General features: G+C 42.9%; 1 protein-coding gene across 1 annotated transcript in view; it reads right to left on the bottom strand.

Annotated features, from left to right (window-relative positions):
• Nucleotides 1–23,203, bottom strand: part of ETNK1 (ethanolamine kinase 1) — a 70,934-nt gene that overhangs the window by 33,139 nt on the left and 14,592 nt on the right. Inside the window, exon 2 of the mRNA XM_068277985.1 lies at nt 1,257–1,516. Within this exon, the coding sequence (XP_068134086.1) occupies nt 1,257–1,516 (260 nt within the window). The remainder of the gene's footprint in view (nt 1–1,256; nt 1,517–23,203) is intronic.

Raw genomic sequence — 23,203 nt, 5'->3', positions numbered from 1 at the left:
TGTTACACTGTGTTTACACATATTGTAATAACACTGGAATGCAAACAAAGATACTGTTATCTCCCGTTTGGATACGGATTTGAAGCTGAATAGCAGGACAAAGTGCTTTGTTTAAATAGAACCCAAGGTGGGATTTAATGAGGTTAGTGGGGCACAGAGGCTGGTTGTGCACACTATCATCAGCCTCTGTTGCCCTATGGTGTGCCCCCAGGACCCCCCTGCGCTCTGCTATCCCCAGCGCCGTGCTAGCGACACACAGCGTGTCGCCAGCAGGCTGTTTACCTGTGACTGTCTGTCAGCGCCGCTCCCCCGCCTCCTCTTTATCGGCACTACCCGCCCGCGTCCCTTCCCTCCAATCAGCGGGAGGGAAGGGTCGCGGGCGGGTAGCGCCGATACAGAGGAGGCGGTAGAGCGGTGCTGACAGACAGTCATAGGTAAACAGCATGCTGGCAACACGCTGTGTGTCGCTAGCACGGCGCTGGGGGGATAGCAGAGCGCAGGGGGGTCCTGGGGGCACACCATGGGGCAACAGAGGCTGGTGAGTGTGCACAACCAGCCTCTGTGCCCCACTAACACCTCGGGTTCTCTTTAACCATTTCAGTGATGTTCTCCTACAAAAAAAAAAAAATCTGGGATGGTACTTTAAAGCTGTGAGGAATCTTTTAGAGCAAAGTAGAAATGCTGACTTTCAGACCACTTTAAGGGGAATATTGGAAAAAAGTCAAAAAAAATAAAAATTTTTTTAAAAAAAAAGACCTTGTAGCTGTTGAGATAGTCGATTTTGAAAATGTAAAGTAAAACGTTTTTTAAACTCAGAAAATGAAAGTTTAAAAACCCTTTTTCCTTTGCATTTTCAAAATCAATCATCTCAAAAACTACAAGATCTTTTTTGAAAAATTATTTTTTTTGCCTTATTCCCAATATTCCCCTTAACATACGTAGCGATTTCAGTGATGATATGGCATGTATGGGGCTTTGCTATTAACTGCTGAATTCGGCACAAAATTATGAGAAATTTTGCGTAATTATATGAAAGTGGATTACGCAAAATCAATTACATGTCCAAACCGTAACTATGTAAGGCCGTAATTGCGCAAAAAATACGCAAAATTTTGCGTAATCCTAATTCACAGATTAAGATCATCACTATTCTCCATCTAAAAACAATTCAATACAATTTTTTTTTTAAATCAAAGCTAATAAAACAACAGAGAAGTGAAAGTGAGAACTGTCTGCAGCAAGAGGTCCGGCTGTACCTGAAAATGCTGGGGTTGCACACGTGTTCCGGGTCTAAGGCGGCCCCCTGCATAAACTCATAGCACAGTCCATTGTTAAAGGTGCAATAAAGTTTTGGTGCGCAGCCGTGAGATTGCAGAACTCGGAAAGACTTCAGCTCTTCACCACGATCAACCAGCAGCTCGGTTTTATTGCCGTAGATCCGCACCAGGACGACGTCTTCCATGGCGTCATCCACATAGCAACCGATCAGTTTGTTGGTAATCCCATCAGTAAACACCTGTGAGACAATAGAGGGTTTGAGCTACACAGGACTAAAAAATGACCATGATGCATTCTCAACTCAAAACACAGATATGGGCCTGATTACAACAAAAAGTGATGTGCGATTGAAAGACAAGGAAAACAGCATTTTAAAGAGGAACTTTAACCATGGATTGAACTTAATTCCAAAGAGTAGCGGATACCCCTTTCCCATGAGAAATCTTTTCCTTTTCTCAAACAGATCATCAGGGGGTCTGTACGGCTAATATTGTGGTGAAACCCCTCCCACAGTGTGATGTCAGGAACATGGTCCTGACGGTTTACAGTCTGAGAACCTTGTTGCATTGTGGGAAATAAATGGCTTCTTCTAACTGCAAAGCAAGCAGCATCTCCCTTTGTACATAGAACTCTGTGTAATGAACATTCCATTCAGAACACCTGGCAGGACTAAAGATATCACCACCAGTGATACACTTCATTCAGCACCAGTGATAAATCCTGTTCATGCGGATTGGCTCAATTCAGGACTTATGAACTAGGGGAGCAGGTAGTTTCTCTTTTGCTTTGCTTGGAGAGCCTCACTTACCTGGCACTGCCACCGTAATCTCCATCAGCTTTTTTTTGGCGTTGAGGTGCAGCCAATCGGACTGACTACAACCGCAGGTCGGCAGTGTGAAACCGGCCTCAATGTAAATATTTGCCTTGAACTGGGGTGGTAATGTAGCTGTTCTATTTCTATTTATTTTTTTTCTATTTCTGAACTGAGAAGGGAAAGCTATGACTCCATCTCCAGAGTTCTAGTAAGCGGTTTTCACAGCTTCTGTTCTTTCACTTCCTCTTCTGGCTCAGTGAGCAACACAACCTGCTAGTTTGCAAAACTTAACTTCTTTTCAAAAGAGCAAGAAATATCAGTTGTGAATGAGGCCACCTGAAGTCCCTGTATCATGTATAAACACAGGCATGCTAGTATCCCAGAAAGGAATCTCATACCCCCACAGAGTACTCAGGAATGCATTACCGCCCACTACAGGCACCAGGCCCTGCTCTGAGTTATCTGATCCGCGTGTGGCACCACTGGAGTAAAAACTCTCTCTGTACTGATGACACCGAGATCTCACAGTGCCAGTGGCTTAGATGTCTGAACACGTGATCCAATGGCAGGACACAGAGTCCTCTGAGTATACAATGCAGAACCCCAGGGGAGAGCATGAGGCGTATCAAATGCTGTGCCAATCTCTGGAAACCAAGCTACCGAGCCCCGGCAACAATGACGAGGTTATATAACCTGCCCAGGTCGGGACGGGAAGGCACAAGCTGCAGCGTTTAGGCCACAATACAGACGGCAGGAAATGAGAGCTAATGTATGTGAAAGAGTACCAATCCGGCAACATGAGAAAGCACTACTGAATATTGCAAGCAGCACATTTAAATTGATATTATTGATTTAAAAAGTGCCAAACACACTGAAAGAAAACAAAAGTCTTTAAAAAAACAGAAGCTGAGGTCCTTAGTCAATCATCAAAAAAACGCCCATACATTTGTGGTGAAAAAAAACAAAACAATACAGGAAGTCGCTAATATAAGGGGAAATACAGAGTAAAAAAGACAACTCACAAAGACAGACAGACACTCACTTGTGGACAAAAAAAATTGCATAACAGCTGATCAAACTAAAAAGCAGAAATCACAGAGTGAATCTGAAAACAATGCAGCCAGTGACAATGATAGTTTATGGTCCAGGAAGTAACCCTGGATCAAGCATTGAAAGGAATACAAGTCAGCAAAAAAAAAATGACTTCTACTCACCCGGGGTTCTCCTCCGCCCCCTGCAGCTGAACGGTGCCCTCGCCGTGTCCCTCCGATGCCCCTGGACTCGCCGGCGGGCACTTCCGGTTTGCCCGTCACCGGCCGACAGGCTGGGAATGCGGCTGATTATCCGCGTCCCCGGCCGCAATAGCATTATAGATTGCGCTATTGCGGCCGGGAAAGCGGCTAATCAGCCGCGTTCCCAGCCTGTCGGCCGGTGACGGCCGAACCGGAAGTGCCCGCCGGCGAGTCCGGGCGCATCGGAGGGACACGGCGAGGGCACAATTCAGCTGCAGGGGGCTGAGGAGAGCCCCGGGTGAGTAGAAGTCATTTTATTTTGCTGACAAGTATTCCTTTAAAGGAAACCAGAGATGAACACTTTGGCACAAAATAAACATATTCCCCGATAGATTTGACAAAATAAATACTATACCTGATATTTTTTCGCTCTGATGTGCCATTTTTTGTGGGTTTTTTTTTTTTACTAAAACTCCATGTAAAACACAGTTCTTCAGAAAAGCATATTATTTAGTGGGCTGTGTGCAAAATGAAATCGCTGTTTCTAAAAACCTTTTGACTAGCAAATATAATATAGAATAAAAAAAAATGTTTTTCAATATGCCCTTACATTAGTAGACACCAGCAGCTCATCCTATCTCATCACACAGCTCTCTGTGTTTTCTCTAATGCTCCCACTTATATATTGTATAAGGTAAAATACATAAGGGTGCTTCATCTCTGGTTCACTTTAAGGGCTCGTTTCCATTATGGCGCACTTGCGTGCATTAGCCGCACGCAAATTTTCATAGCAATGACTTTTAATGTGGCTGTTTCCCCAAAGAAATTGGATGGCTCTGTCACAATTTTCTGCATGCCGCATGCGGGAAGTGCGAATTGCATGCACTGTACTTAATAGAAAATTCGCTAGCAAGCGCTTTCGCTGAAAAAGTTTTTTTTTTCTTTAAATTACTATGCCTGTTTCTTATTATTCAAGCACAAGATGTTTGCAAGCATGGAGTACAGTATTGAGGCTCTAGTTGTGAAGGTGCAGGAGCGTGAATGCCTGTAGGATATGGGACACCTAAAGTACTAAACCCAAGAGACAGGAAGTCACAGTATGTTAATTTCTGCAAAATAAAAAAAAAAAAAAGCGAAAACGAATATATTTTTTTCAGGTACGAGAATAGTGGAAATGGGCCCTGAAAAAAAAAAAAAAAAAAAAAGTTATGTGACATCAGCTAGCAAAGGCGCACATTTTTCAACCTAACCCTTAAAAAAAAATCTGCATGATTTAAAGGACACCTGATGTGAAAGGGATATGGAGGCTGCCATATTTATTACTGTTAAAGAAAAACCATAACCAAGAATTGAACTTCATCCCACACAGTAGCTGATACCCCTTTTCCCATGAGAAATCTATTCCTTTTCACAAACGGATCATCAGGGTGCTCTGTATGGCTGATATTGTGGTGAAACCCTTCCCACAGTGTGATGTCAGGACAATGGTTCTGACATCACACTGTGGGAGGCTTGTTGCATTGTGGGAAATAACAGCTGTTTACAACTGCCGAAAAAGCAAGCAGCATCTCCTTCCACTGATATCACCTGCCAGTAGTAAAAATGTCACCATGTGATAAATGGGAGAATGTAAATCAGGGAGAGGAAAGATTTAACAACTGGCAAACACTGAATAAATCATTTATACATAATTGTAAAAATTAAGCACTTTTTTATTACATTATTTTCACCTGGAGGGCCTCTTTAAACCAATGCAAATTGCCTGGCTATCTTGCTACACCTCTTCCTCTAATACTTTTAGCCAGAGACCCTGAACATGCATGCAGATCAGATGCGTGACTGAAATTTGACAGGATTTGCAGCATGCTTGTTTCAGGTAATCGATTCAGACACTACTGATGTATGAAAGTTTAGCAGGGTGTCAGGCAATGTGCATGGTTTTAATTGAAATAAATATCCCTCCATATCCCTCTCACTTCAGTCTACAGTCTGTTGTTCACCAATCCTAGTCAATCAACCCATAGTAAGATTTTAGTCATGTTCAGAACAAGAAGTTGTGATAAAAATAGTTCTTCCTGAAGGGTAGTTAAGGTGGCCACACACACACAATACAATAAAATGATCCAATTTTACAGCAATTCGATAAAAATGATCGTATCTTCTAGGAAAAAAAAAATCGAAAGCTTTCCTTTCATTCGACTGAAAAATCCGATCGGATTTCCCGTTTTTTTCCTTTTTTTATTGATATCGATCCGGAATGCCTGATATTTCTCTTCAATTTTTTTAAAGATTGTATGGTGTGTGTTAGATTGTCAATTTATTAATATACACACCCTAGCAATTTTCTCAGAGTTTCCAATCAGCTTTATCATAACTGGGGAAAAATTGAACATATGTGTGTGGTACATTGGTCATATTTTTGAAATGTTACAATCAGTTAGAAAAATTGGATATTTAAAAAATTGTATGGTGTGTGGCCACCTTAAGAGATAGGATAAGCCTGGTTCAAACCTGTGATTATGATTGGCTAATCACTGACCAACCTTACCACATTCATGTAGTATGAGAGTTTACATAGACAATTTGTTCAAAGTGTTCACATCTGTTGGTCCTCATACTACATGAAGATGGTAAAACTGGCCAATCAAAATTGAAGGTAAGTATCAAGCTTTACTTCTCCACATGGAGCAGCCAACCACTTCTGCTGAAGACAATGGGCTCTATTCACAACATTTCTCATAAATGACTTATTTATCAAGTGATAAAAATAACCTCTCAGCACATTTACAAGCAAAATAATCGCTCAAAGTAAGTTGTTCTTGATTAACTTAATTTCAATATTACTTTTCTTGCCTTAAATATATTATATTTTTGCTCTTTGGGAGCTTAAAAATGTAACAGATAAGGTGAAGACAGAAAATAGGTGAAAAAGCTTTGTAAATCGTGCCCAATGTGAGCTGTACTAGACTGGGGACATCCCTCAGACAGAGCTGACAAGTCAGAGGGAAATACAGGACGCACTTTTATAGTTTATCACTATCTAGATAGAGCAGTGGTCCTCAAACTAAGGCCAGCGGGACGAATGTGGCTCCCTGAGGCTTTTTACCGGCCCGCCCCACACACAAAATGTATTACTTATAGATGCGGTCAGCTACATCTTTAAAGAGAACCCGAGGTGAGTTTGAAGAATATTATCTGCATACAGAGCCTGAATCTGCCTATACAGCCCAGCCTCTGTTGCTATCCTAAACCCCACTAAGGTCCCCCTGCACTCTGCAATCCCTCATAAATCACAGCCTCGCTGCTGACAAACAGCTTGTCAGAGCTGGCTGTGTTTATCTCTATAGTGTCAGTCTGCTGCTCTCCCCGCCTCCTGCAGAATTCCAGTCCCCGCCTGCATCTCTTCCCTCCCTGCTGATTGGAGGGAAGGGACGGGGGCAGGGACTGGAGCTATGCAGGAGGCGGGGGAGCAGCTGAGACTGACACTACAGATGTAAACATAGCCTCACAGCATGGCTGTGATTTATGAGGGATTGCAGAGTGCAGGGGGACCTTAGTGGGGTTTGGGATAGCAACAGAGGCTGGGCTGTATAGGCAGATCCAGCCTCTGTATGCAGATAACATTCTTTAAACACACCTCGGGTTCTCTTTAAAGATTTGTGGTCCACATATAGAATAGCAGTGCTGGCACCACCCATCCACATGGAAGCCAGAAAGCAGTAATTCGCTGGTCCCCAATCAAATTCCACATCAGGTGACACTGCTGTCCAATTGGACTGCAGGTTGTCACCTGGGTATGCTTCACTGTCTGGCCCGCAAAAACTTTGACATCATTTCATGTATACTCCGGCACCCCAGCAGTCTGAAATATGTTGACCTGGCCCTCAACCCAAAACGTTTGGGGCCCCTGATCTAGAGGGAGCCACGTAGTTTATAATAAAAGCTCATATGCATGCTAAAATGTGTATAAAGATTGATAATCTGTGGTGATTCTGCACAGCAGGTCAGGTATCTGTAAAAACAAAGAAGTGGTCTAAGAGGAAGTGTGCATTTCTGTATTACGGTCACCAGGATGTATAGATTTGACAATGGTTGTATTTACATGTCATTCTTTAGGGGCCCATGACATCAAGCGATGTATGGGCAGATTGACTAAGAGAGATTTGTCAGCTTTCCATACACCGCAGGCCAATTCCCAATCAATTTCAGCATGAAATCACTCAGCATTTGGCCTCGTGATGCCACATCTGCCGCTGTCCCCCAAATGTTGATGTGCCCCTGGTGCCAGTGCATTATAATCTCACCTGTCTAGCCGCCATGAATGTCCAGCTGCTCCTTCTTCCTCACCGTCGTCCCACAACGCTGCCACGCACAGCATGTGGCGTTTGACATCACACGCACGCCAGCCAGTGCAGTGGCCATGTGTGACACGAATAAGGAAGCAGCAGCAGGTTAGATTTAATACATGGGCACAGGGGGGCATATCATGGGGGGGGGGGGTGCAGTGGCCGGGGGTGCCATTTGCAGTGTCGCTCTTCCCAATATCGCACGCATGGGAAGCCAAGTACAGGCGGTCCCCTACTTACAAACCAGTTCCGTTCCAGGAGATTGTAAGTGAACAACTTTGTATCGCTGAAACTCTGTAACTGGAATCGTTTGTAACAAGCTGCAGAGCTGGTTCAAAAATCATACGACTCCAACTCCTCAGTTTATAAAACCACCGACTGACTCCAGGTACCCAAAATTACTCAGACTCCTCGATTCCTTCGTCTAAATTTTTTACAAAGGCTATGGATTTGGTTCAGAAATCATCCAACTCCGACTCCTCAGTTTATTAACCAGCTGAGCGGTCTGGACGAGCTCAGCTCGTCCAACACCGCCAGCGGCTGCCGCTCAGGCCCTGCTGGGCCGATTTGAATGAAATAAAAAGCAGCACACGCAGCCGGCACTTTGCCAGCCGCGTGTGCTGCCTGATCGCCGCCGCTCTGCGGCGATTCGCCGCGAGCAGCGGCGAAAGAGGGTCCCCCCAGCCGCCTGAGCCCAGCGTAGCCGGAACAAAAAGTTCCGGCCAGCGCTAAGGGCTGGATCGGAGGCGGCTGACGTCAGGACGTCGGCTGACGTTGATGACGTCACTCCGCTCGTCGCTATGGCGACGATATAAGCAAAACAAGGAAGGCCGCTCATTGCGGCCTTCCTTGTTTATTCTGGGCGCCGGAGGCGATCGGAAGATCGCCTCCGGAGCGCCCTCTAGTGGGCTTTCATGCAGCCAACTTTCAGTTGGCTGCATGAAATAGTTTTTTTTTTATTTAAAAAAAACCCTCCCGCAGCCACCCTGGCGATTTAATCAGAACGCCAGGGTGGTTAAAACCACCGACTCAGAGTACCCAAAATTATTCCAACTCCATAGTCCTGATTTGTAAGCATGTGACTATTTGTGTCTGACATAAAAACCAAATAAAAAAAAAGGGAAGATCATTTAATTAGTCAAGCTTATATACTGTATGAGAATCATGCACATTAACCAATTCAGAACCGCAGTAGTTGAACTCTACCCAGTTTGGGAGCCGCTAGGGTGTAGATTTCAGCTACTCACGCTGCACGGTCTTGTCACCCTTGCCATTCGTGAAGTTGCTTCAGCCCGATCACTCGGCTGTCATAAAGACAGCAGACCGCCATGACTGTGAGCCAATCACAGCTAGTTTTAAAGAAAAAAGGGCTCTGGTCCTTAAGGGGCCAGACACCAAGTACGCAAGTGGTTAAAATATTTCTACACACCGAGTTTCTGAAGCTGCTTTGAAGCCAATATTCTATACATGAAAGGGAGCCATAGATCTTAACTTTTCTAACTTAATGCAAGTGTTTTAAAGTTCACTTAACCTCAGTTATAATTTAAAGGTCCAGCTAAACCCAAAATTAGCCAACGTAAATTCTTAAAGCAATCATGTTAATTAGGGTTAAGTATTACCTTTGGAACTGAACTTTCAAGTTCAAAACTCTACTATGAAGGTGTGCTTGCCTGGAGCTATGCACCTGTGTACACAGAGCTACATCCACTACTCCCTGAGAAGTTTCCTGTAAGCAGATTAGGGTCTTACAATTGTTCAACAACTACAAGTATGTACTTAAAGAGGAACTCCAGTGAAAATAATTTAATATAAAAAGGTGCTTAATTTTTACAATAATTATGTATACATGATTTAGTCAGAGTTTGCTCATTGTAAAATCTTTCCTCTCCCAGATTCACATTCTGACATGTATTACATGGTGACATTGTTACTGTGGGCAGATTATGTAGCTGTTCTGGCTTTAACAGACAGCTATAAACAGCCATTTCCTGTGTGTGTCATTGTTACATTGTGGCAGTTTGCGTACCAGAGCCTCTTGTGGGAGGGGTTTCAGCACAAAATCAGTCATACAGCGCCCCCTGATGGTCTGTTTGTGAAAATCATTATATTTTTCATGTAAAAGTGGGTATCAGCTACTGATTGGGATAAAGTTCTATTCTTGGTCGGAGTTTCTCTTTAAATACAGCTGCCAATTTTCAACTGAAATGGGGGAATGCTGGGAAATGTAGTCTGGAACTGATCTGCGTTTACATGCTCAAACTCGGAACAGGGGAGCTAAAATATGTCCAGTGAGTGGCCAAATGATGTTGCCGATCTCTTTCTTTTGCAGGAACTGCTAGGGCATAAATGTAAAAAAAGGCACCAAAAATAGCTGCTAGTGGAATATTGGTGAAATGACTGGTAATCTAGTACTTAACAATAAAAAATAAATATTGGTAATGTTTACCGATATTTTAACATGACCTAACCTAACCCTACTCTCACACAAAACCCTCCCCCTACCGATGCCTAACCCTCCCCACACCGTGGGGCTTAACCTTAACCACTGAGGACCACCCCCACACCAACACTAAAGATACCAGTCTCCTAACCCTGAGCCCAAATATTTTCTCCACAATGAGCAGCAATGTTAAAAGCTGCTAACAGCTTGAAAATGGACAAATGAAATGCTTTCATAGCAAAGTTGATTAACGCATTTTACAATAGATTTTCATAATTAACATAATGGTGTATCATGATAACCAGCATAATTCTCAATCAATCTATTTGCACCTCAATGACCTCCCTACTGACTAATGTGGACTTTGCTACATGTTTATTTGGGCAAGACATTTAAAAGACAACTATCAGGAAAAAAAAATGCACATTTCTCCCAGAGTAAAATGCGCTATGAATTACTTTTCTGATATGTTGCTGTCACAGTAGGTCGTAAAATGTGGACAGATCATGGACTAGTCCATCTCCTCACAGGGGATTCTCAACATTGCCTGTATGCTTTACATAAGCACTTCCTAAAAAATGTTCTATACAAGGAGGCTGGCCAGGCCCCCTACTCGTTTGCAAACTATTTTAGCATTTGGAATGAGCAACTGCCATTCAGTAAATGCTTATGTAAATAAATACCCAAGATCACCCATGAGAAGATGAACTAGTCCAAAACCTACCGTGACAGGAAAAAATTAATTTATAGTGCATGTAATGATGTAAATATACATGTATGTATTTTTAATTCTGCAACCTTTCGCGATAGTTGTCATTTAGTAAAACACAATTCAAACATAGATGGTACTGGGGTGTAGCTTTTTAACAAAAATAGCCAGCAGCCCAAGGGTTAAAAAGCAATGCAGTGTTCTCCCCAGGCTCTTTTAGCTGGGTGCTGCACCCGGCTAGTTTTGGTGAGCACCCGGCTGTCATCGGCTCACCTCCTCCTATGCTGTAATCAAAGCTGCTCACAGAAGCACCGGCCCTGCATTCTCTCATCTCGCACCACTCGGCTACTTTTTCATGCCGTCCGGCTGGAAAACTTTTGCGGGGAGAACACTGCAATGTGTTTATAAAATGCTGAAAACTCCGCTGTCCTCACTTTAGGTGCCGCGATCTGTGCCTTCTCTTGTGATTTGCAGCATATATTCTTAGCACAGCGTGATGAGCTTGCAAAGTGACTGCAATCGGATTTGTCACGCTTATCTGTATTGCTCTCATTTGCAAAGGGTCTGCACAGAATATTCTTTCCTGTTCCATTTGTAAATGCACAATTACATACTGCAGAAAGCACTTGTCAATGTGTTTATATTTACACTGCAAATACCTGGGGCCATAAAAATTCCAAGCACGTTCCAAATGATGGGGAACAGTAGCCACCCACGTAACATCAGTCCTACAGAGAACAGAGGGCCTTACACTGCTCTGTACGGGGACACACCCAGCATCAAGAGCAGCATTCCACATTCAGATACAAATAAATATTTGACGGGACACAGTATGCAGAAGTGGACATTTTATGCTGTATTACAGCTTACACAGCCAACATTCCAGCATCCTCCAACAAGACTCAAGGCTTTCGCATACCAGAACAATTACAGCCGCCTTGCACTCCCAATGGTTAAAACAACCAAAACCCTTCCTATAAAGTGTGCAAGAAAGTTGGTGGTGCAAAGTGATCTGTCAAAAAGTCCAACTCTACAAATAAAGCACTGCAGATCAGCCACTTTGCAGGAGCAACAGGCAAGTCGAGGAGTCGGAACAATTTTGGGTACATGGAGTCGAAGTTGGTGGTTTCATAAACTGAGGAGTCAGAAGATTTTTGTACAGGCTCCACAACCGTGCTACAAACACCCTGATCACTTGTCAGTGAAGGCAAAGGATGATGAATATAGGGACTTTTCAAGGCTGTAGTCAGTTTTACTAAGCGATCCCTCTTCCCTCTGTTTCTTTCTCTATCTACAGGGTGCATCACCTAGCTGATCTCGGCATAGCTAGTTAAAACCTTCTTCATTCTGCTTTATACGTGTGCAGCTTGCAGCAGGGAAAGGAGAGAGACAGAAAAAGTCTGGGGAGGAATTCAATCCAGCTCCTTTCAAGCTCATATGAGAGAATATCAAGCTGTATGAAAAGGATGCTTGATAACCACAGAACTGGGGAAGTACGCCAGAAGCTATTTATTAACAGTAACAGATTACACAACTTTTCTGCCATGTAAGGAAACATTGAGAACTCAGGTCAGCTTTCAACCATTGTTCACAAATCAGGGCCATTTCCTGTGGGGTAGAAGGTCTGCCTTTAACATTCCATGCAAAGTATTGCCCTACAGGGGCCAAGGTGGACAAATGAGCGGCCTTCAGAATGCAACCAGTCCAAGTCTAGGGATCATCAGTATTCTGCGGTCAATGCAGAAGGCTTAGGAAGTTGGCTGTGAAATGTAATTATGACATGCTAGCTTTTCTGGGCCTAACCAGCAAAGGTGCGATTATCTGTTAAGCTGGCCATACACTACTTTGATCATGAAAATATATTTTCCACCTATACGACCAACACTTGTGTATGTACAATGCCTAGCACACAAATAACTATGCTGTGTTGCTTTTTTCTTTCTCTGCCTGAAAGAGGTAAACATTAGATATGTAAGTGGCAGTTCCTGTCTGAGTCAGGACTGGGTGAGACTACAGTGTGACCCTCACTGATATGAAGTAACAACTATAAAGCACTTTCTTAGTAGAATATGGCTTCTGAGAGCAGGAAAGAGAAAAAAGGGGTCAATAATTCATAGATTTTTAGCTTACTTCAATGAATGTGTCAATGAGCAAAAACAATAAAAAAACAGTAAAAAAAAAAAAAACAAACTTAAAAAGTAGATTTAAATATAAAATAAAAATAAAAAAAAAAAACTTTGTTTATTTTTTTCCTCGGGTGTCCTTTAAAAAGTTAACCAGAGATGAAGCACCCTCATGTATTTTACCATATATATGAGTGGGAACATTAGAGAAAACACCTACCTGCTCAGCCTGCTTCTAATCAGCCCTGATAAAAATCCCTGACTGAGCATTCAGTCTGGCTTTGCTATGACTCAGCTATAATGATTCCTGAGCAGAGCCAGCAGGGGGCAGGCTTGGACTTGAAGACACCAGAGAACACAGACTCAGCTTTAATGATTACTGAGCAAAGCCAGACTGAATGCTCAGTCAGGGATTTTATCAGGGCTGATAAGAAGCAGGCTGAGCAGTGAAGAATGAAACAGAGAGCAGGGTAGGTGTTTTCTCTAATGTTCCCACTGATATAAATGGTAAAATACATGAGGGTGCGTCATCTCTGATTCCCTTTAAAGTATTAGAGGCAGAGGATCAGCAGGACAGCCAGGCAATGTGCATACTTTAAAAGGAAATAAACATGTCAGCATCCATATCCCTCTCACCTCGGGTTCACATTAAATTGATCCTAAAAACACTGAACTAACATCAGATACAGGAATTGAATCACACATTGTTGACTCAATCATGACCAAGTGATGAATGGCTAAATACCAGACATTTCAGTTCATTCATGAGATTGATTTTAGTATGTTATAAATCCATCAAATGTACATAAAAAATGCTTTGACTTTAAAGTGAACCTGAAGTGAAAAAAACACAAAATAATGAATTGTATGTGTAGCACAGATAAGGAATAGAACATTAGTAGCAAAGAAAATAGTCTCAGATTTTTATTTTCAGTTCTATAGCTTTTTTATAACATTGCTTCATTCTGTCATATTTGCAGTTTAGAAACCACACCCTGTATTTTAAAATATAAAACAAACCAGGAATAATGACCTGCAGTAAAACCTCATCTCAACCTGTCTCATTGTTTTTTGGCTGTTAAAATGCTTCAGAAAACAGAACTGTATTTGACCCAAATGGATAGAATAGCTCAGAGGAGCTCTTTTGCATAGATAACGTTTAAACTCTTCCTGTACTGCAAAACAATAAGATTATTTTCTTTGCTACTAATGTTCTATTTCTTAGCTGTACTATACATACAATTTATCTCATAAGTTTATTTTCACTTCAGGTCTGCTTTAAGTTGATTACACATCAATCAGATGGCTCATCTGCTCAAATGTCAAATCAGGTAAAAACAAAACAAAAAAAATCTACTAGTGTATGGTAACAACTCTGCAAATTGAGATTGATCAATCAGCACCATACTAGCACTGCAACTTAACTGCACCACAGAAATAGGATTGGCCCTGTGCATCCTGTGGCCCCCGCTGACCAAAGTGGAGGAAATCTATCCAATGGAGACAGCCAACAAGCATTTTGTGGAGAAAGCATTCTGTCCATCTGATGCTGTAAGAGGTGTTCCTTTCTAGAAGAATTGGCACAATTCTTGTTATTTTATTAGCTCCAGGAAGTGCAGAGAATCTCTACAGTATTGACACAGTAGTAAAAATCTGAATGTCTATATTCCACAATCTGCGCAAAACAAAGTTGGCTGGAGAACTGAAACTGCCACAAGTGAGATCAACAATTCAAGAGGTTCCTGTAAACAGTCAGACACAAGTCACTTTCCTATAACATCATTCTGTTACAGAATCTGTACTCTAAAATTCTTACAAGGGAAAATACCACTCTATTCATTATGTTCCCCTGGGCCCCTCTGTGCTGTTTCTGCCACTCCCTGCTGCAATCCTGGCTTGTAATTGCCAGTTTTAGGCAGTGTTTACAAACAAAAAAGACATGTCATGTGATAGGCTGAGGGGAGCTCAGTCTGTGACTCATACAGAGCCTGCAGGGGGCCTGGAGGCATATGAGAGAGAACGGCGCCGGAGACTTGGGCGCAGGACACAGCCAGTATTTGGCTTATCTTGCTGCCGCACAAGTCCGGGCCGTGTTAATTACTATTCCCCCTCCAGGCCGCCATGGATAGTGGGGGAATGAAATAATTATTGTTTTAAAAGCAACTTCAGCTCCGTCTTCTGACGGCGCTGAAATTACTCCCTGTGCCTGCGATAGCCGTAATTCCTATTACGGCCTATGGTGGCGCCGGCGGCGCCCAAGTCTCCTGCGCCGGATTTATTGTGTTTGGCCTGGAGAGGGTGTGTATAGCTTCTATCCCATCACAAGCAGAGCAGCACATTCCTGCCTGAGCCAGACAAAGCGGTCAGAGGAAAGAAGATTAAAATATATAACAGAGATAATACAGCCACTGTGCAACTTGGAAAGGCTGCAGTAAGACAGACCACATTAGAACATGTATAGGAACTTATAGGATAGAAGAAATAAGGCTGAAAATTTTGTTACAGAGTCTCTTTAAGCCCAAGACATGTACTAGATTAAAACTTGGCCGAGGCAGCCAATAACACTGGCCTCTGCTGAGAATCCAGCGTGTCTACAGCAGCCCCCATTGGCCTCCTTGGCCAGAGATCAGCCTGGTGGATCAATTTCATTGAGAGCTAGTCAAGTTGCATTGTTTTTGGCTACACGCCCATCCCTATGTGCAGTTCCATCACCCACTCCCGACACAGCCTTCAGGCTTGTGATGCGTCTGTAACGCCTCAGCCATGCTATGCTGGGTGACTGGTTTCCTACATGTCTACATGGATGAAGGTGGACTGAACACTCACCATCAGGGCTGTGGATTCAGAGTCAAGGAGTTGGTGCAATTTTTGGGTACCTGGAGTCAGTGGTTTCATAAACTGAGGAGTTGGATGATTTCTGTACTAACGCCACAGCCCTAGTAACTAATTATTAGAGTAAGGAGTCGAAGTCGAGGAGTCGGAGCAATTTTGGGTACCTAGAGTCTGAGGTTACATAAACGGGGGGGGGGGGGGGGGGGGCAGAGAAGGATGATTTTTGTACCAACCCTACAGACCTGCTTAACATTATCAGGACCGTAAAAAATGTATAGGGGTGTACATACACCCAATAAGGGATGCTTCAAACAGGCATCTGAGCCAGCAGCACGCAACCGCCCGACATCTTGACGCGATTGCCGATCCTAGATGCTGCAGGTCGCCACCATGAAAAAATGGAACAAGAAAAATTGGGATCAAAACGTGGCATTTGCGCAAAGACATTAAGTGACGGTAAACCGCTGTTGAGTTGTGCCGCTAGGCCAAGGACATTTAAGCGCCTCCATAGGCTGTAAAGTGAATTACAGCTATAGCGACAATCACTAAGATGAAGAGCAAATTACAATGAAAGCAGCGCAATTTGGCCACCAGCAGTGGCTGGAAGCCGAAATGAATCTTATCCCCACTCTACAGAGCCTTGGAGGGGAAAAAGTAATTAACACCACCAGGAAATTTGCCGCATCAGGATGAGCTTCCCCCTGCATCCAAATTCCCCAGCAGCCTTTTCACATACATGCAACGACGGGGTACCAAGCCCTGTTCATTCATTTCAATGGACAGTGCCTAAACCGACAAGTGCCGCTGCCGTTGTTTATACCTAGCAAGTGTCCAAGATCCAGGCGCAGCTGTAAAACGCGCTACATTCTCAGCCAGGACGACCCACATTGTTGCCTTGGCTGAGCTCCCGCTAGAGCGTGTATGAGGATTCAGTAATAAAAACTCCACTGAGCCCAACTCTTCCCTTATAATTTTTAAATGATGTAAGCAGAGAATTCCACATAAAACAACCTAAGCTAAGCATCAGTGGGAGGGTAACGCTAGATAACAATATACAGCCATATACAGCTGTATAAGCTATAGCAAGTGTTTGATACTGAAACCAGGATATTTAAAGACACACTGAAGCGAAAAAAAAATTATGATATTATAATTTGCATGTGTAGTACAGCTAAGAAAAAACATTAAGATCAGATACATCAGTCTAATTGTTTCCAGTACAGGAAGAGTTAAGAAACTCCAGTTATCTCTATGCAAAAAAGTCATTAAGCTCTACGACTTTCAAAGTGGTGGAGAGGGCTGTTTTCTGACTTCTATTATCTCAACTGTTCCTGAATTAAGTACTTCTTCTCTGCCAGAGGAGAGGTAATTAGTTCACAGACTGCTCTAAAAGAATCATTTTGAATGCTGAGTGTTGTGTAATCTGCACATATTAGTGAATGATGCAATGTTAGAAAAAACACTATATACCTGAAAATAAAAATATGAGAATATTTTCTTTGCTACTAATCTTCTAGTAATTATTCATAGTACACAACCAATTCACTATATCATTTTTTTTTTCGCTTCAGTGTCTCTAAAGTAAAAGTGGGTACTGTATATACTCGCATACAAGTTGACCCGTGTATAAGCCAAGGTACCCACTTTTAGCTCAAAAACCAGGAGAAAACACAAAATAAGATTGACTCCCATATAAGCCCCCTTCCCCAGTATAGCCCCCTCCACAGTAGCCAGATGTGCTCCAGTACAAGTCATCCCCTCTCCCCATTGCCAGATGTGCCCCAAGGATGATACAGCTGTGTCAAGATGCCACTAGATGGCGTCACTGATATGAGACAGTGATTGCCATGCAGGAAAAATGCCTGATCATTGTACCAATGACACGTTGCTTGCATGCTCTGCTCCACAAGCCAGGGGACACAGGTAGTCTTGAGCAGTGCACTCTGGACTCCATGTTGCAGGGGATGGGGGGCACGGACACAGCAGGGAGTCAGCTGGCAAGAGCAGGATTATCTTGTGCATGATCCTTACACTCCTCTGCCAGTAACAAAACCTGCTCCATCATCTGTTCTGCTCCAATGACTCACATGTAACCTGAGGGGGTAACTTTTGAGCACATTTTGTGTGTTGATAAATTAGGTTTTTATGAGAGTATATCACTGCATTCTTCTATATGTCACTACAGTGCCTCTTTAAACAGGGGTACACTTTAGCATTTCTGCCTGTAGACTCTTTACGTGGCACTGAAACGGCCCGTCAGTGGAAGAGAAACCGTCCCCTGGACATTATCCAGTGACCCCTTCGCCTTTGTTTAATGTTTATCCAAGTTTTACTGTAGTTTTGACACAGTGAATCTAAATGAATGGCTTCTGGGTGTGAATGCCCCACAAAGCTAACTGCTAACACACGATGTTGGAATGCCAGAAAACACGTACATATGCTGCATATTTACACTCAGCGCACACAGAGAACGCCCAGTTCACCATTCCCACACAAGCTAGACCTCACTGGGAAGGGAGCCTGAGGTCAACTGAGCTGGTCTACCATCTGCAGGCTGGCCCATACACTGTATGTACAAACAGTGTAACCTCTGCAGAAACAACTTACTAACCCTGTTACAGATTGCCCAGCAAGCTTGTGGTGAACCAGAACTCCTAGGAGTGTGTAAGGGGCTACAAAGGACCAGAAAGCCCTGTTACTAAAATGCTATGCAAAACAGAAGTTTGCCTTCGTAAAACTGAAGGTATTTGCCATTATTCAGGTTGGAGTGAGTATATGGTGGCCCACAATGCATCACTGCTGAATATGCAAATTGCCCCTTTGTTGTCTCTGAAAGATAAAGAAGTCTCCAGAACTGCTGGAATGCAATGATGTATCCGCCTGTTAATTGTACAGAGCCACAATAATCCAACATGCATAGACTGTTTTGGATTGGTTGATCCTCAGTGCATGGCATTGATTAAAGCCGACCCAAACCAAACATTTTTAAATTAAAAATATTTAGTTGCATCACTCTGACACATACAAAGATAAATAAACACTCCTTCAAACCTATGATCATTTCAGTGCATGCTTTTCACCCTTCACTTTTCAGAACTAGGGTTATACAGGTGGCAGCCATTAGCATTTCCTCCATTGCTGGACACCATCTACTCCACCAGTTTGCCGGAAAAATCCCGGCAATTTGAAAGGAAGGGAGGGGTTCCTCCAATAAATGTAAAATATTTTATATTTGTCATCATGCAGCTGAAAAAAAGGCTGCTATTTATTATTATACATTTAGAAAATAGATTTTATTTCTGAAATCTTGTATTTTTAATTTGGGTCCACTTTAATGTGGCTCTATGGGGTAGGACTTGAAACACAGAGTTACAGATTACCCAGCAAGCTTATTGTGAACCAGAACTCCAAGGAGTGTGTGAGGGGCTACAATGGACCTAAAAGCCCTCTTACTAAAATACTATGGAAAACAAAAGTTTGTCATCTTAAAACAGAAATGATTTGCAATTATTCAGGTTGGAATGAGCATGAGGTCTAATACACAATGCATCATTGCGGAATATGCAAACCATCCCTTTGTTGTACCTGAAAGTTTAAAGTGAACCAGAGACGAAGCATCCTCATTTTACCATATATATCAGTGGGAACAATACAGAAAACACCTACCATGCTTTCTGTTTCATTCTGCACAGCTTGTTTCTTATCAGACCTGATCAAATCCCCAACTGAGCATTTAGTCTGGCTTTGCTATAATGACTCAGCTATAATGATTCCTGAGCAGAGCCAGCAGAGGGCAGGCTTGGACTTGAAGACATGAGAGAACACAGACTGAGCTATAAATATTCCTGAGCAAAGCCAGTCTGAATGCTCAGTCGGGGATTTTATCAGGGCTGATAAGCAGCAGTGAAAAATGTAACAGAGAGCAGGGTAGGCGTTTTTTCTCTAATGTTCCCACTGATATATATGGTAAAATACATGAGGGTGCTTAGTCTCTGGTTCCCTTTAACATGCTGGAATGCAATGATGTGTCAGCTTATTAATTAACCCGGTTTTACTAAACCTAGATAAAGAGTATATACGATTGCAAATAACTTCAAGCAGGGGATTCAGTTAAAGGGAACCTGAAGTGAGAGGAGTACAGGGGCTGCCAGCTTCACTCTCTAACAGTGCCAGTTGCCTGACGCCTTGTACTGACACACACTCAAATAAGAATGTGGTTGCCGTTATAGCATTCTCTGTTCCGGAAGTAATACAAAGTACCAAATGGCAAATTAAAAGGCTAGGGACTTGGCTGCAGAGCCACATATAAATTACTGCATTACCTACTTAAACAAAAATTTAATCTATGGTCTGGAGCATTAAACACAACGTTAAAGAGTACCAGAGCCGAGAAAGAAAAAAGTTTTACACATACCTGGAGCTTCGTCCAGCTCCATCCGCTCAGATCGCTCCCACACCACCGTCCGCAGTCTTCCCGCAGCTTTGGGAACCGGGTCCCGTCACTTCCGTCAGTCAACTCCAGCCTATGCAGGAGACGTGCGCCCTCTACGTATCTCTCCAGCGGCTGCTGGAGAGTTACGCAAACAGCGCACTTCACTTACGCCAGACTGGCCGAGACTGACAGAAGTGATGGGACCCGGTTACCATAGCAGCGGGCAGCGGAGGACGGTGGCGTGGGATCGATCCAAGCTGATGGGGCTGGAGGAAGTCCCTTTAAAAAAAAAATAAAAAAAAATAGAAAAAAATAAAAATAAAAATGGGTTTGAAGCTACAGGAATACTCAAGCCTCTACTTCACACATAAGATTACTGATAAGATTGCCATACTGAAAGTTTTAGATTCTGTTCCACTAAGCTGTGTACACAATGCAGAAAATCTGCAGAATCCAAGAGGAAGCAGTGAACTTTCCCTGCTGTTTGCTCAGTAATTACTTAATTACAAGACACTGATATTTTGTTGCAACCAGCAACCTTATCAATTAGGTGCAGTGAAGTGTAACTAATGCTTCAAAGGACATTTTTAATGTCTTCTACTCCTTTCCACTGTGTTTAATGTTTTAGAGCCAACATTTAATTTTGAGTTTCATACTACTTGATCATCATCATACAATTCTGGGATGGTAACAGTTTCAAACCAAGAATCAGCAGTTTGTTCTGCTCTACTGTAGGTGTTTTTTTTTTTTAGCGTAGTGGCAACCTGCAGAAACTGTACATTCTACTACATTTCTCCAATGTAGAATAAGAAAAACCACACCAGGTACCCGACTGGTCAATGTATACAATATATAGTTTGGGGAATAGGTACATTAGTATTTTAGTGCAATTGACAATATTTGGGCTCAAAATATGTTGTCATATACATACATTATGCATTTACTCACCAACAACTCACATTTCAGGTATGACTGCTTAGCCTCAGGCCTCATTATACAGACCAGTGTCTATAGGTAGCATGATGCAAAACAAAGACCATATAGACAGTACACTGGCTTTCACCACATTTCAGCACAAATGGCCTTGGCAGCATCCAATGTGAGTTGCTAACCCTCACCCCCTGAACGTGAGGTCGCACTGCATGTTTTCAGCACAGCTGCAACGTGATTGTATCTCATTGCAACGTGCACCATGTGGAAGGCCCCCTAAAAGCGCTCTCCTAAAGGGAACCTGAAGTGAGAGAAATGTGGAGGCTGCCATCTTCATTCTCTAATAACTTGTGCCAGTTTTTCTGTTGAAGTCACTAGCCCAGAATAAGCATACAGATCAGATGCTCTGACTCAACTGGCTGCATGCTTGCTGCAGGTGTGTGACTCAAACACAACTAAAGCTTAATTCCCAGTATGACAGCCAGGCAACTGGCATGGTGTAGAACGCAGAGCTGTGGAGTCGGAACAGAAATCATCCAACTCCAGGTACCCAAAATTGCTCCGACTCCACAGCTCTGGTAGAACGGAATGAAAATGGCAGCCTCCGTATTCCTCTCGTTTCAGGTTCCGTTTAACATCCCCTCATTAATAGAGACGTTTATATTATAGAAAAGGACATGCAAATCAGAGGAGTAAAAAAAGAAACATAACCAAATGAGGTGGCGACAGGCAGAAGGCAGAATTTACTCTGCTTAGAAAATCCTATACTTTAGCGACTGTTTACAATCCCCTCAACTGCTTAAAAGGGAATGCCTAGTGTTACTTTACAATATATTTTTCTTTATTGCATTCAAGACAAAAAAAACTACAAAATAAACAGTTAAATTGGTTTGCTGCATCACCTGCACCTCCATCTAGTATTGCTTGGAGAGCAGCAGTAGCTCCTCCCCATTACAGGAAACAGTACTCCAGGATGGTTGGAAGGTGAATTTGGTGAGCATTGCTGCTGCTTAGAGCAGAGTGCTACCCAACCAATCACTGTAGAACAAAAAGGTCTATTATGGGTGGCCCTTCAGTTTCTGAATTAGTGGTAGTTGACTATCAGCAGGCCTTAAAGGGGAACTGAAGTAAGAGGTATACGGAGGCTGCCATATTTATTTCCTTTTAATCAATACCAGTTGCCTGGCAGCCCTGCTGGTCTATTTCTCTGCAGTAGTATCTGAATAACACCAGAAACAAGCATGCAGCTAGTCTTGTCAGATCTGACTTTAAAGTCTGAAACACCTGATCTGTTGCATGCTTGTTCAGGGGCTATGGGTAATAGTATTAGAGGCAGAGGAACAGCAGGGCTGCCAGGCAACTGGTATTGCTTAAAAGGAAATAAACATGGCAGCCTCCATATACATCTCTCTTCAGTTCCCCTTTAACATCTCCTGAAATTCACTTCCTTCCTGTCTTTCTCTAGACAGACCTGCACACAAACTCACAAGAACCAACATTTCCTGTGGATAAAAATGGGAAAAAAATCATCCATCCAGCAAGCCTCACTACTTTCTAAAGCGTTATATAAACAAATGACGCTACCAAGTTCCAACATAATCCCTCCAATCACATACAAGCAATGTCCTCTGCAGCACACCCACTCACATGACCAGGTCAAATCCTCACTACAGTCTTTGGGACTTTTTCTAGGCAATGGCTGCTGCAGATAGTGAGGATCCTAACTGCACTGTAAAGTGGGGAGGAGGAGGCTTGAGGTTGGAGCAGAGAAGATACTGCGTGTAGAAAAATCAGACTGGTTCCTGTCAGATGAGATGTGGCCTGCGTGGGCCAGTGTGTGTGTTCTGTGTGTTCATGGGGGTGGATGCACGAGTATAATTGTAGGTAGAGATGTCTGTTTACACTTATCAGAGAAAGCATCAAGAATGCCAACTGTCAAGTCACATTCTTGAAAGAGAACCTGAGGTGAATCTCGGGTCAAAAATCAAATGCTTATCTAGAGAGGGAAACCCCGGGATCCTATAGAGGCTTCCCAAGTGATCCACAGGAACTCTGTCTGCTGCACAT

Source organism: Hyperolius riggenbachi, chromosome 3, assembly GCF_040937935.1.
Source record: "Hyperolius riggenbachi isolate aHypRig1 chromosome 3, aHypRig1.pri, whole genome shotgun sequence".
NCBI classification, from domain to species: Eukaryota; Metazoa; Chordata; class Amphibia; order Anura; family Hyperoliidae; genus Hyperolius; species Hyperolius riggenbachi.
Note: the sequence above shows the minus strand (reverse complement) of the source record. Positions and strands in the feature narration are given on the sequence as shown.